The sequence below is a fragment of the Zingiber officinale genome, chromosome 4A (assembly GCF_018446385.1).
Source record: "Zingiber officinale cultivar Zhangliang chromosome 4A, Zo_v1.1, whole genome shotgun sequence".
In the NCBI taxonomy this organism is placed as follows: domain Eukaryota; kingdom Viridiplantae; phylum Streptophyta; class Magnoliopsida; order Zingiberales; family Zingiberaceae; genus Zingiber; species Zingiber officinale.
This window is the reverse complement of record NC_055992.1, coordinates 146,256,918-146,271,908: the sequence shown is the minus strand read 5'-3', so window position 1 is coordinate 146,271,908 and position 14,991 is coordinate 146,256,918. Positions and strand designations below refer to the sequence as shown.

Genomic DNA, 14,991 nt, shown 5'->3' with positions numbered 1-14,991 from the left:
CATTCATCACACGGACTTAGATTCGGAGAAGAACCACCTTCGTAGTGCTAGCTACTTTAGGAGGTTTGGCCAAGAAGAAGAAGAGGAGAAGGAAGAAAAAGATGATCAATCTCATTTACAAATTTCACTCAAAAGGTTTTTATATTCATCCAATGAATACCAAGTGTTTCATACATTTTAGCCTTCTTTCTTCAATGCATAAATAATTTTCATTAATCATCTTTAATGGGTTGGATTTTAGCATATTAAATTAACCATTAACCTAATAAGCCAATACATATCCATTAACCCAATAAGTCTAATAATCTTATAATTCGCTCTTAGGGCTAATACTAACAATATGAAACAATGACTCCTCTTTGATATATTATTGAACTGTAGGTATCCTATCCATACTAGGTTAGCAAGACATGCTCACATGGCCACTACAAGAAATTTGGGATTCAACCACACACAGTAGACAACGATTTTTTCAAAAAACTGTCATCTTTTTCCATTTAACAACAGTTTTATTGAAAATTGTTATTGTTGACCATTTTTTAAAAAATAAGACAACGGTTTTTAAAAAACTATTATCTTATGTATGTCAAAGATAACAATTTTTTAAAACCGTTGTCTATGAATTTATTTTTTGAGCATACGAGAACTGTTTTAAATCAACTGTTGTCTATTAGCATTACTTATATGGTAATAGACAATGAGATTTTTTTTATTAAACTGTTATCTATATGAGTATTTTATGACTAAGATGACAATTTTATTAAACTATTATAAATTTGATAAAAATTTATTAATAAATTATTTATGATATATTTTTATAAATATTAATACGTGTTTATTAAATTTAATGTGATATTTAATTTTTCTTAATTGGTAATAGTTGGCAAAGTAAGGAATGGGGAAGGCGGCGAAGGGATCGCGGAAGGGGAAGAAGGCATGGAGGGCCGACATCACCACCAACCACATCGGCGATTACTTCCACGAGTCCATTAAGGACACACTCACCGGCAAGACCTCTGACATGAAATCCACTAGCAGTAAGTGTCCTCTACTTCTTCCTCCTGCATCTTCTCATCGGAAACCAAAATGCTCCACTGCCTTCCATCCTAGATGGGCCTCAGGTTCGCTTCCGCCATAGGCGCCGATGCCGCCTCAACTAAAAGGCCTCTCCATCATGCACTCTTAAACATGCGACTCAACGATCAAACCCAAACCCTAATGAAAACGACCCTGTGATGGAGAAAGAGATCTCACTCTGTTGCTTTTGGATGAACTTCTTCTCCGCGTACTCGCCATTGTCACTGACACCCTTCACCTCCCCGCCTCCCTTGTTTTCAAATCATTTGAGGCGTTTTGTTCCTTACATTAGTAGCTTCGTATTGAACTATGAATCACTATTTTTCATGCTTGTTTCTTCCCAAATAGAGCCCTTTTCGTGACCTATTTCTGAATAAATTTTCAGTCACAAAATCTTCAAATTTATGATTGATTTCAGGTGGATTCTTAGGGCTTCTAGTCGTGAGATGTTGGTGTTCGAGCTTAGTAGAGTTTTGCACCTACTCATCCCTTTTTCAACTATTTCCAGTAGCAATTTGGATTTTTATGGTGAGTATAGCCTCCTACTCTATTCCAACTTTCTGTATTTCGAGTTTAAAGATTTTTAAGAGTTCGATTTCAACCTCTAGTGTGAAATTCCAGCTGGGTTTCGTGAGGTATACAAGCTACCCAAAATGGGAATTTTACCTACTTTGATTTAAATCTATGTTACTGCAATGATTTAACTCATGATCAATGTAAACTTAAAGGATTAATCCAGAGCCTATGGTAACTTTCTGAATTCATTTTATTTAAGGCATTCTTTCCTTTAATGGTCCCTTTAGTTTTCTTTGTATTGGTATATTGTTATGTTACATATCTATTTGTTGTTGGAATATTGAAGCTAGTTATATGATTATCTATCATAATTACAAATTACACTAAATTTTTATGTTTGGGGTATTTTCTGTTGTCAGGCTTATCATTGGGATATTTTCTGAATTATATTTAGAGTTCAACCATGTGGAAGGAAAATACATTTGGTAAATATTTATACAACAAGACAGTTAAGATTATGTTGCTTGTTCTTGTGTTGGATTTATTATTAATTATGTTTATTTTTCTTTTTCATGGTGTTAAGTTGATTTTAGAATAAATTTTTATAGATAACTATGTCATCTTCAATGATGAATTATCAGGTTTCTTTAAATATAAAAGGCATTGAATAGTGTGTAAGTGCACCAATGTTCAAACCCAAAACTAAATGCAATGCTTATTCTAAACTGAATGTAAGTGCTCCAATGTTCCTATCTATATGATTGTTATTTGTGTTGCATTCTTCAGGATATGATCACGCTTTCAAAGAGTGGAATGGTTACTCCACATACATGAATCAAGATGGCATGCAGGTGTGACATATAACTTACACTAATGCACAATGTCTATCTACTTCATAACTGATATGTGCAAATGTTGTGAATTAAATTAGCTTCTTCAGAAACATTAGTCTGTTCTCCCAACTTCGTAAATTATATTTTGTCTAGATTTCTAGAATCCCTAAAAACAACCTCTTGCAAAAAGCATGATAAGGCTGCGTATAATGGATTATTTTCCGGGACCTCGTATAGCGGGAACTTTGTGTACTGGTCTGCCCTTATTTTTAATCTAGATTTCTTGAATCAGCTTTGGAGTTATCCTCTGTGAGACATTTTTTTTTAGCTCTTCCATAGAGTTATTTTGGATGTTATGCTTGTTAGAGAGAAAAAAATGCTTCTCGTATGTAATCGTTTAAAGTAACTTGGTTCTTCTATTTCCATTGCGCTTCACTAATCAAATTGTTTTTCTCTTGTATTGGAAGCAAGTTAAGTCCTCACTATTTATGCTCGAGCTAAAGTAAAGCAAACATGTCCTATTGTTGTTAGACACTAAGTGTGTCTGTCTTCATGCATTATAAATAAATGTTTCCCTATTGGTAATAGGGAGTCTATGGAGACATGTATCAAGGTTACGAATATCCTGCATACAGTGCTTATTTTCTTCTAATGGGACAGTAGCTTCATCAATGGGACATGATAGAAATGTTTATGGCCAGTAGCAGCATCGATATCCACTTCCCCTTTTCCAGACACATTAGAAAACTAGTTCAAGTCATCAGGGAGACCCTTCAAGTCATCAGGGAGACCCTTCAATTCATCAAGGAGACCCTTCTGTCTCTGTTGCCTCTGATCAGCTCTCAATCACAGTGGACACATGTACAAATGGTGATATCAATGGAAATACAAATAATGGGCTAGGAACCACGAGGTCTAGCCATCAAAATTTACAAAATGCCTCATGAAGGAATAGAGGTTCTCAAGACTCTTGGTATAGTTCTGATGAAATTGGGTCAACTAAAGTATGGTATGATTGTCTACTAATATGTACATTTCCGATTGAATCGTTATGGCAATTTGATTATCAATATGATGCATTATTAATTAATTAAGTCTACTTTATGAGATTTCAGATTTTTTTATTATTCATAAGCATTTAGTTCAGATCAAGTGACCTTTTTTTATCTTTTTATTACAGGTGGAGTTTGAACGGTCCACTTCAATTCAAGTACGATGCAAACATGCAAGGATGAAGAAGATGGATTAGGAGAATTAAGATGTACTTTTTTGTTACTCTTCTAGTGTTGTAATTGGCAAAAGTAGTTCGAATGATCCAACTCTTCAAAACTGGATATCAGGATTAGGATTTTGTGTTACTCTTCTAGGATTAGGATGTTGTGTTGCTCTACCTTTGTTTTAATAGTGTTGTTAGTTGTTATTTTGTTGGTTACTTATGAAATTTCTTCAGAATGTTGTAAATATTATTTTTGAATGTTATAAAATTATATATTAAATTTTATTTTCAAATTTAGTATTTTGAATGATTTATAATACTAGAAAATTGTATACTAAATTTTAGTATTTTTTTATTTTTTATCAAAAAAAAAGACAACGGTTTTCATCGTTGTTGTAGGCAGTTTAAAATTGTTGTTGAATATCCTGTTATTAAAGGCATACACTCAAAGACAACACTCAAAATCAATTATCTTTAAAGGAAAAGACGACGATTTTTCACTGTTGTAAAATTATTGTCTTTGCCTTCAAAGACAGCGGCTAAAAATCATTGTCTTTGAGTATCCCCTTTAACAACACGACATTTAACAACAGTTTTAAAGGGGTTATGATAACGGTGAAAAATCATTGTTGTTATACTTTTTTCTTGTAGTGGGTTTTGCCTTGAGATAGTCAAGTGATTATGTTGAGTGCTCGATTGGCTGAGTGTTTGAATGACCGAGCGCCTAAGTGATCCAATGCCCGAGTGGTTGAGCATTTGAGTGTCGAGCGCCCAAGTGGTCGACCGCTCGAGTGCCAATGGATGAGTGGCCAAGTGCCTGAGTAACCGTGCATCCGAGTAGCCATGTGCCTGAGTGGTCGATCACTTAAGGGCAGATTGCAAAGTGCTCGAGTGCTGATTGTCGAGCACCCGAGACATCAACTATAACCCTGAAGCACGTAATTTCTTGGTTGTCTTAGGTCAAGATAATAATTTACTTGAAGTCCAAAGTATATGTCATTCAACTTTTACAATTCACTTAAGATCTTACATGCACAGCTTGACTTCTCCACCAAGATTATCTCCTAATAGGTTAATCGTCTCTGGCATGCATCAGACCCATGACCCTCTCCACATGTTATCCATCATGCTTCACCTATATGGTTCATTTTGTTCAAGTTGTCATTAACATTGTCGCCTTGATGGTCCTTATTAGGTTAGTCCCTCCAATGTACCACTCAATCCTTCTTCAATCTCTATTGTGTTGGACCCCGTGGTAGTTTTGATGTGATCAACCAAGTTGGTTAGGTCCTGCTGTGTTTGATCCCTGTGTCTGAGTGTGCAGGAGCTTAGGAACACAGGAAGTCGAGCGGAAGACGCAGCTAGAGAGAAGGACGGCACGGGAAGGGAGCCGACGGGCTCGGTGCGTCCGAAGGACGAGAGAGCTGCGGAAGAGTACTCCGGTGGGCGTGAAGAGCGTGCGCGGCGTTCGAGGGACGTTAAGCTGGGATGGAAGGCTGCTCGAGGAAGGCCGGAAATTGGGTTCGGGTGAGCCCTATTTCGGTTGGCCGAAATCACCCAAACAAACGGAGCTTCGGAAGACAAAGTGAAGAGGAAAAGGAGTCAAAAGAGGGTGGAAGTTACTGTAGCAGAAATTACTGTAGCAGGAACCTTGAAGGCGCCTTAAACACATTGAAGGCACCTTGAATGGATTGAAGGCGCCTTGAATGGATTGTTTAAGGCGCCTTGAGCAGGCCAGTTTGACCGTTTGCGCTGCGGATAAAGTTTTATCCGCAGATCGAGTTGGAGGCGCCTTGAACCCTGTTGGAGGCGCCTTGGACTCTCGGGATAAGATTTCCAGGACCTATATAAAGGCCCCTGGAGCTAGGAATTCAATAACAACTCAAGCAATCAACTGTGTAGTGTTTCCTAGCAATAGTTCTGAGCTTCTAAAGTGTAAAAGGCTTCTCCGCCTTCAGAGAAGGAGAATTTTTCTACTGCGCTTTTTCTACTGCCCTGGATTAACAACCTTCTTGGTTGTAACCAGGTTAAAATCCTGATATTCTCTGTATTTCTTTATTTAGTTTTTATTGCTTTATTAATTTATCACTATTGCACTAATTGAGTTGAAAGTACGAGGAGGGTATAGTTTAATTTTTGTTTTCAACAATTCACCCCCCTCTTGCCGGCCTCCGCTGCATCTACAATTGGTATCAGAGCCTGATCGCCTCAGAAGGACTAACCGCCAACTGAAGTAATACGATCAAGACGATGGCCGGAGTGAACATCCATCCCCCGAAGTTCGACGGAGACTTCGCCACATGGAAGCGCAAAATGGAGGTATTTTTTAAAACTGAATTTGACATTCTTTTAATAATGAAATATGGCTATGCAGTTCCAAAAGATAAGGAGGAAAATAACTGGATGAAAAAGGAGCAAGTAGATTTCGTCGCCAACGGAAAGGCTGAGTTCCACCTACTCAGCGTTCTGCCATTGCAGGAGGTAAATCGGATCGGAAGCTACGACTCCGCGAAAGATCTCTGGGAAAAATTCCTGGAGCTTCACGAAGGTACCTCCGAAGCGAAGCTAGCGAAGCGCGACATCCTCCGGAACCAGCTGACGAACCTTCGGATGAACCAAGGTGAGAAGGTAGCGCAACTCCAAGCGAGAATCAAGGAGCTGATAACGCAACTAACGAACCTTGGAGAAGAGGTAACTAACCGGGATTCTATCCGATATGCGCTCAATGCCTTCCCGAGAACTCCAGAGTGGGTCTCCTTAGTAGATGCGTACTACATCTCTAAGGACCTTGAGGTAAGTACTTTAGAACAATTGTTTTCCACTTTTGAACTTCACGAATCTCGAGTTTCAGAGCCCAATGGAATAGAGAAGACCAGTCAGAATATTGCTTTAAAGACAAAAATGAACTGTTCTGACTCTGAAGCCTCAGTCGACGAATCCGAAGTGGCACTACTGGTAAGACGCTTCAATAAGTTTTTCAATAGTAATAAATTTAAATCGCAGAGGCATCATCGAAAGAAGAGGACGGTTCGTTGCTACAACTGCAACGAAGAGGGGCACATCAAAGATGACTGCCCAACGCTAAAGAGAAAGGAGAAAGACAGGGAAAAGTCAAAATACAAGAAACCAGATCCCTCCAAGCACAAGAACCTGAAGGCTACCTGGTCAGATTCGTCATCCTCTGAGTTAGACATCGAAGAATTCTCGGGGTTAGCGCTAATGGTGAACCATCAGCCAAAAAAAGACTCAAGCTCATAGATGAGCATCGATGAAGGGGGAGGAACATTAGAAGAAGAAAGCAGCAGTGAAGGGGGAGCGCCACCAGATCAGGTAAGTAAGGTACGCAATCTAACCCCGTCTCAGTCTTTTCGATTTATTAAATCGCTTTCTAAAGACTTATTCGAATTAGAAAAAGAAAATAAAGAATTAAAAATGAAATTAGCAAAAGCATGTCCACTTGAAATGTACGATAATATAAAATCAGAAAATGATAAATTAAAATTAGAAATTGAAAAATTGGAATCTGATGCATGCTTAAATAAATTTCCTAAATCAAAATTAAGAACTTATGGAAAATTAATTTTATCTATTTTTATTAACCCCGTTTTTGCTGTGATCAAAGGGGGAGAGAAAAGTACAAGTTTAGGGGGAGTTAGAAAAAATTTAAAATTTAAATTTCTTTTTCTATTTTTTGTTGCAATTTTACTAATTGCAAAAATTATACTTAACTTGTTAGTTTAGTAATTTTTCTTTAAAATTACTTTTTATGTCTATTTTAACTCTAACTTGAACTTGGGTTGATGCACATCAAAAAGGGGGAGATTGTTGGACCTCGTGGTAGTTTTGATGTGATCAACCAAGTTGGTTAGGTCCTGCTGTGTTTGATCCCTGTGTCTGAGTGTGCAGGAGCTTAGGAACACAGGAAGTCGAGCGGAAGACGCAGCTAGCGAGAAGGACGACACGGGAAGGGAGCCGACGGGCTCGGTGCGTCCGAAGGACGAGAGAGCTGCGGAAGAGTACTCCGGTGGGCGTGAAGAGCGTGCGCGGCGTTCAAGGGACGTTAAGCTGGGATGGAAGGCTGCTCGAGGAAGGCCGGAAATTGGGTTCGGGTGAGCCCTATTTTGGTTGGCCGAAATCACCCAAACAAACGGAGCTTCGGAAGATAAAGTGAAGAGGAAAAGGAGTCAAAAGAGGGTGGAAGTTACTGTAACAGAAATTACTGTAGCAGAAATTACTGTAGCAGGAACCTTGAAGGCGCCTTAAACACATTGAAGGCGCCTTGAATGGATTGTTTAAGGCGCCTTGAGCAGGCCAGTTTGACCATTTGCGCTGCGGATAAAGTTTTATCCGCAGATCGAGTTGGAGGCGCCTTGAACCCTGTTGGAGGCGCCTTGGACTCTCGGGATAAGATTTCCAGGACCTATATAAAGGCCCCTGGAGCTAGGAATTCAATAACAACTCAAGCAATCAACTGTGTAGTGTTTCCTAGCAATAGTTCTGAGCTTCTAAAGTGTAAAAGGCTTCTCCGCCTTCAGAGAAGGAGAATTTTTCTACTGCGCTTTTTCTACTGTCCTGGATTAACAACCTTCTTGGTTGTAACAGGTTAAAATCCTGATATTCTCTGTATTTCTTTATTTAGTTTTTATTGCTTTATTAATTTATCACTATTGCACTAATTGAGTTGAAAGTACGAGGAGGGTATAGTTTAATTTTTGTTTTCAGCAATTCACCCCCCTCTTGCCGGCCTCCGCTGCACCTACATATTGTGGAAGCAAAAGGCGAATACGTTCGCCCCCAGTGCCCTCACCAACCCGTCCTAGGGCCAACACGGAAGAGGTAAATCATGGGCGACTACTAACCTTTGAAATAGTGACTAACACAATAGAGATTCTTCAATCTCCATTGTGCTAGTACCTAGAGTGGTTTGGCCATGAGTTTTGATAGATAAAAAGTTTATGTTAGTCTTGAATTGTTATTTAATGTATGTGTTTAAGTGTGCAAGGACTTAGGAATACACATAAGGTTACCTGATAACTTAGGGTCCATGCATGGAAGCTCTGATAAGGATGGTATGAGATACCTAAGGTGTAGGACCGTTGGGCCAGCTGGAAGAGGGGTTGTTGGATATCCTGCAAAATAAAAAAACAAACAACCCTTCTCGAATTCTTTAAGCTAACACTTACATAATAAAAGCAAAGCAGTAAATCAAAAGCATAAAATAAGAGGCACGAGTGTTTACTTGGTTACAACCGATGTGGCTATTAATCCAAGGAAGATTAAACCCAATATCAATCTCCTTCAGGCGGAGAAGCCTCTTACAACGTTGACGTACAAGAGGAAAGAAGCTCAACTAAAACTCTAAAGCGCACAAGCGTTGGATTTACAGTTCTGAGTTCGTTGAAAAGCTTCTGGACCAAGGCTATATTTATAGCCTTGGTCGGGGCGCCCTGAAGGGGTTTTGGGCGCCCTGGGGGGGATAAATTTTATCCCCTAATGATCAGATCGAGTCAAATCTCGATCTTGGTCAAAAGTCTGGTCCGGGTGCCCGGAAGGGTTCCGGGCGCCCCGGAGGGCTTCGGGTGCCCTGGACTGCTCCGGGTGCCCCAGAGCCCAAAGTCAACAGATGTTGACTTTTTCGTCCGGGACCTTTTCTCTGGTTCAGTCCCGCCTCGGTCCGATTCTTCTCCTCCGGATCCGCTCGCTTGGGTGATCTCTGCCATCCGGAAAAGGGCTCACCCGAACCTAAGTTAGTTCCGATCTTCTCGAGCGGGCTTCCCTCCGGCTTCTCGTCTCTCGGAATCGCCACGTGTTTCCTTCTCGTCCACCGACGTATTCATCCGCAGTGTTCATCCCTCGGACGCACCACGTGCCGTCCTTCTCACTAGCTGCATCTCTTACTCCCCGAGCAATCTTCCGCTCCGGCTTTCGTCCCTCGGAACCACCGCACGCTTCCTTCTCGTCCGCCGGTGTACTCTTCCACAACACCTCATCCCTCGGACTGCCGTCCTTCTCGCTAGCTGCGTCTTCCGCTCGACTATCTGTGTTCCTAAGCTCCTGAACACTTAGACACAAGGTTAGAAACACACAGGACCTAACTTAACTTGTTGATCACACCAAAATAACCTTGGGGTTCCAACAATCTCCCCCTTTTTGGTGTGATCAACCCAAGTTAAGCTAGGATTAAAATAGACATTAAATAAAATTAAGTAAATTAACTTAATTTGCAATTTAAGTGCAAAAAGATAAAAAAGATAAAAAATTAAATCTATCTACCTCCCCCTAGACTTATACTTTCCCTTCTCCTCCTTTGATCACAAAAAAAAAATGGGGTTTCAAGAAAACAATCTAAGGGTTGACACTTTCTAAGTCAACATGATTTTCTGGAAAATATTTCTAAGTCAAGAAAAATTTCTAAGTCAAATAATTTTTCACAAGAAATTTGAGAAATTTCTAGATTTTTGTAAAAATTATTTTTGAAAAAGAATTTAAGGCAGAAAATAACTTTTGACTTATTATATATATAATTTTTTTTATTTAAGTAGAGTTCATTCTCAAGTTACTGCCACATATCTAAATTTCCATTTTAATCTTTCATTATTTTTTAGATCACAATTTTTCAGATTTAAAGCAGACAGTATTAAACATGCAGAGAATTATATCATGTTAATTTCTATTATTAGTTTGTCGAGAATCTTTAATCGACAGGCTATTGTTCGAAATTCTTTCAACTCATTATTATTTAATGATTTTTTTGTTTATAATTCGCAAAACTCTTTCGAGAAAGTAATTTGTAATTCGAAAAAATATTCGAAGAAAGTTTTCAACAACATTTCTAATTTGCATAATTTGTTCGACAAAATATTTTGTAATTTACAAAAATATTTTGACAACATAAATTTTAATTTGAACAACTCTATCGATAATCTGAAAAACTCTTTCAATAATATCTCTAATTTACAAAATTCATTCGAAAAAATATTTCGTATTTTATAAAATTTATTCGTCAGAAGATTTTCTAATTCGAAAAATTCTTTCGACGATTCAATTTTTAATTCACAAAATTCTTTCGGCGACATTTTGATTGATTTAACTAATTGTTCAGAAGTTGGAGTCCATACCTGACTTACCTTTCGACCGTTGGTTCTCCCCCTGTCGAGTTATTTTCTTCCGACGTTACTCCCCCTTTATTGATGCTCTCGATGTTTATTGAGGAAGAGCTGATTGCGTCTTCTGGTGATGCTCGGTGGTGAGAGATGTTTCGGTAATTTCCTTGATCTCTGACTCTTCTGTCGGTGACTCGATGTCTATTGAGGAGTTGGATTCGACTGTAGGTGGTTCTTATAAAGCTTCAAGAACCTTTACCAAAGTTCCTTTGCGCTTTTGTATGTTCCGACTCTGTTGAGATCCTTAGCAGGTAATACGCTCAAAAGACTGGATTCAGCCTTACCGTTTGCCATGAATTTGTCGTGCTGCTCGTCAGTCCATTAATGCTCCTTAAGTTCTTCTCCTTCTTCGCTTTTGGGCATTATAAAACCATACTTCATTATTAATAACATATAGAAATCAGTTTTAAAGTAAACCTCCATTCGTCGCTTCCAGAATGCGAACTCCCCCTCGAATGTTGGTGGATAGATGTTAGCTCCGGTCATATCGTTGCTTCGATCGCTGGTTAGTCCTCCTGAAGCGCCTCGACTCTGATACCACTTGTAGGACCGTTGGGCCAACTGGAAGGGGGGTTGTTGGATATCCTGCAAAATAAAAAAACAAACAACCCTTCTCGAACTCTTTAAGCTAACACGTGCATAATAAAAGCAAAGCAGTAAATCAAAAGCATAAAATAAGAGGCACGAGTGTTTACTTGGTTACAACTGATGTGGTTGTTAATCCAAGGAAGATTAAACCCAATATCAATCTCCTTCAGGTGGAGAAGCCTCTTACAACGTTGACGTACAAAAAGAAAGAAGCTCAACTAAAACTCTAAAGCGCACAAGCATTGGATTTACAATTCTGAGTTCGTTGAAAAGCTTCTAGACCAAGGCTATATTTATAAGCCTTGGTCGGGGCGCCCCGAAGGGGTTCCGAGTGCCCTGGGGGGGGGGGGATAAATTTTATCCCCCAACGATCAGATCGAGTCAAATCTCAATCCTGGTCAAAAGTCTGGTCCGGGCGCTCGGAAGGGTTCCGGGCGCCCCGGAGGGCTTCAGGCGCCCCATACTGCTCCGGGCGCCCCAGAGCCCAAAGTCAACAGATGTTGACTTTTTCGTCCGGGACCTTTTCTCTGGTTCAGTCCCGCCTCAGTCCAGTTCTTCTCCTTCGGATCCGCTCGCTTGGGTGATCTCTGCCATCCGGAAAAGGGCTCACTCGTACCCAAGTTTCGATCTTCTCGAGCGGGCTTCCCTCCGGCTTCTTGTCCCTCGGAATCGCCGCGTGTTTCCTTCTCGTCCACCGGCTTACTCATCCGCAGTGTTCGTCCCTCGGACGCACCGCGTGCCGTCCTTCTCGCTAGCTGCGTCTCTTGCTCCCCGAGCAATCTTCCGCTCCGGCTTTCGTCCCTCGAAACCACCGCATGCTTCCTTCTCGTTCGCCGGTGTACTCTTCCGCAGCACCTCGTCCCTCGGACTGCCGTCCTTCTCACTAGCTATGTCTTCCGCTCGACTACCTGTGCTCCTAAGCTCCTACACACTTAGACACAAGGTTAGAAACACACAGGACATAACTTAACTTGTTGATCACACCAAAATAACCTTGGGGTTCCAACATAAGGGACCATAAGAACGAGGAGTATCAGAGGCTAGCACACCTAAAGCAAAAGATGCAAAAACACAAGACAGATAACATAAGAAGGGAGACAACAAACTCAATGCATTTCAGGGGCCTAAACTTGTATTTGGGAGAATGGTAGAATTCAATTTAGGTGAACTAAGTTTTAGTAGAAAAGTCAAAGTTTCGGCCAACTAGAAGGGTTATCCAATCGATTGGAACATTAGTCAACCTAAACTATTTTCCAAGTGATTGGAACTAGAGATGACTCAATCACCAATGTGATCTAAATTAGATCCAAACTTAGCTAGTAGGATCAATCAACTAGAAAGGGCTTATAGTTGATCAAAATAGTGTAAACTCAGTGAGTAGCATCATCTAGATTAGATGCAAATGAGGCGGTTGAAGATTCAAATTGACCGTATGATCGGTTTGTTAGTGCAGGGAACACCAGACAATCGAACCTGAATTTTGATAATGACAAAGGGTTCCAAGTTAAGTATTATTGTCATTCTAACAAGTTAAACTGAGTGTGCAGGAAAGTCTTAAGTGATCTTAGGTAAAGGAAAAGTCATAACTGTGGTTATGCAATGAAGTCCTGGTCAAGGGACTAGGCAAAGTCTTGGTAGTTCGAGGCATTGGGCAAAATCCTAGAATTGAGGATGATAAGTAAAAGTCCTAGGGTAGCAGACACCAGGCGGAAGATTAGACGGGTTAGAGATCGGATGTCCAGGATGAAGTCCTTAAGTCTCGAATGCTGAGTAAAAGTCCAGGCGACTAGGAGGACCGGTCTGGCAAAAGGTAATTTTTTCTAAGAGGAGTAGGTGAGGACGCGCTCCCCGAAGAGGGAACATCAGACGTTGGTCCGACCTAGAGTTTTAGTGAAACTCAACGTCAAGATCGGACAGTCTGAAGGCTGTCAAAACTTATCATTCCATATATATTATTGCCTGGATTAACCCTATTTTATAGAAAAATGACTTGGCAAAAATGGTGATCCGGGCACCCAAACAACTTTCATTGCAAAAGAAGCCCGGGCGGGTGCCCGTCTAGGCACCCTAGAGGTCTGGATGCCCGTAGGTGCTTGCCAAAATTTTAATGACACGCTGAGTTGGAGCGCGAGGACTGGCCAATCCACGTCAGCAGTCTAGGCTCCCGGAAGTGGATAAACTTTAGGGATGAAGTTTTGATGAAACTTCGCCATGTTAGCAGGGTCCAGGCGCCTGGACGGGGATATAAAAGAAGGCTTCGACCAACAACTTTATTACATCATGTCAATCATCTTCTGCTCCTATGCACTGCTAAAAAAAAATGCTTCTATGACGCCCAAATGCCACTCTAACGATCGATGGTTCAATTCTTCAAATTTATAGATTGTTGGTACATTTAAATTATTTTAGTTCTTCAAAAGTTGTAAATCTTTACTTGTATTATTTCGAACTAATAGCCCATCGAAAGCACTCATCGAATACGGGCCTGGGAGTAAGAGTCATTACAGGCTCCAAACCAAGTAAATCTTAGCCTTGTTAGCATTGCGTTCGTTTTCTTGTGTTTTCCTTTATTCTACTGCGTTTGTCTCTCTAAAGTTTTAAACGAACATAAAAGCCACGAGCGCTATTCAACCCCCTCTAGCGCAATGATCCTACAATCGGTATCATAGCGGGGCTGCTTTGAATCGGTGAAACCACTATTCAAGTAATTTTTTCGTGGTATTATTTTTAAATTTTTCAGAGTCAATTAGAATTGGTATGATTACCCTTCCGATCATTTTTTTCAATCAAGTCTTTTTCTTGAAGTTGGTGCAATACCGCTCAAGTTCTTTTAGTTTTTCATAAGTTCTTTATTCTGCACTACTAATCCAAGATCAAGTTTCCTTGGTTTATTGTGTGCAAGGTTTGTTTTTCAAATGACATACCAAGAAGGCTACAATACCGCATACCCACCACTATTCTCTGGCGATGATTTCGGCTGCTGGAAGAGCCAAATGGAGTATCACCTCAAACATAAGTTGTTATGTGGATCATCATCCAAACCAGCTTCTCACTTCCACTCGACGACACTGGAAAACCAATATCATGTGAAAACTGGGACCAAAGTGTAATGAAGAAGATCAAAGTCGATGCAAAGGCAACCAAGACCCTCCAATGTGGCTTAACCAAAGAAGAGTTGAACCAGGTCGACCCCTTCAACATCGCTAAGGAGTTATGGGAAAAGCTAATCGAGCTAGACGAGGGCACCTTCGACACAAAGGTAAGAAAAAGATATTTAATTTTAAACAAACTATACAACATTAAAATGCAGGATGGTGAGTCGGTGAGTCAACTGTATGCACGCATCCAAGACCTTCTCAATGGTCTCCACACAATTGGTTAGAAGGTAAAAAGTCACGACGTTATAAGGTATGCACTTAACGCTTTTCCAAGGAACACTTTGTGGGCATCTATGGTGGATGCTTACAAAGTCTCTAAGGATCTCTCCTTAATTAGGTTAGATGAATTGTTTTTTGAATTTGAACTTCTTGAACAGACTAATGCACTTCTAGTCAAGAAAGGTATTGCATTGGCTGCAGGTACAAGCAAGACAAAGGAG

General features: G+C 40.2%; 1 protein-coding gene across 1 annotated transcript; it reads left to right on the top strand.

Annotated features, from left to right (window-relative positions):
- Positions 1–14,415: 14,415 nt before the first annotated feature.
- LOC121972901 lies at positions 14,416–14,775 on the top strand. The gene is made up of 2 exons (XM_042524518.1): positions 14,416–14,652; positions 14,704–14,775. The coding sequence occupies exons 1-2, from the start codon at positions 14,416–14,418 to the stop codon at positions 14,773–14,775; spliced, it is 309 nt and encodes a 102-aa protein (XP_042380452.1).
- The last annotated feature ends 216 nt before the right edge of the window (positions 14,776–14,991 follow it).

Bases quoted from the DNA above. Each gene is read 5' to 3' on its own strand.
- LOC121972901 (XM_042524518.1), top strand. From the start codon at position 14,416: ATGTGGATCATCATCCAAACCAGCTTCTCACTTCCACTCGACGACACT. The intron at 14,653-14,703 runs GTAAGAAAAAGA...ATTAAAATGCAG, and splicing joins AGGGCACCTTCGACACAAAG to GATGGTGAGTCGGTGAGTCA.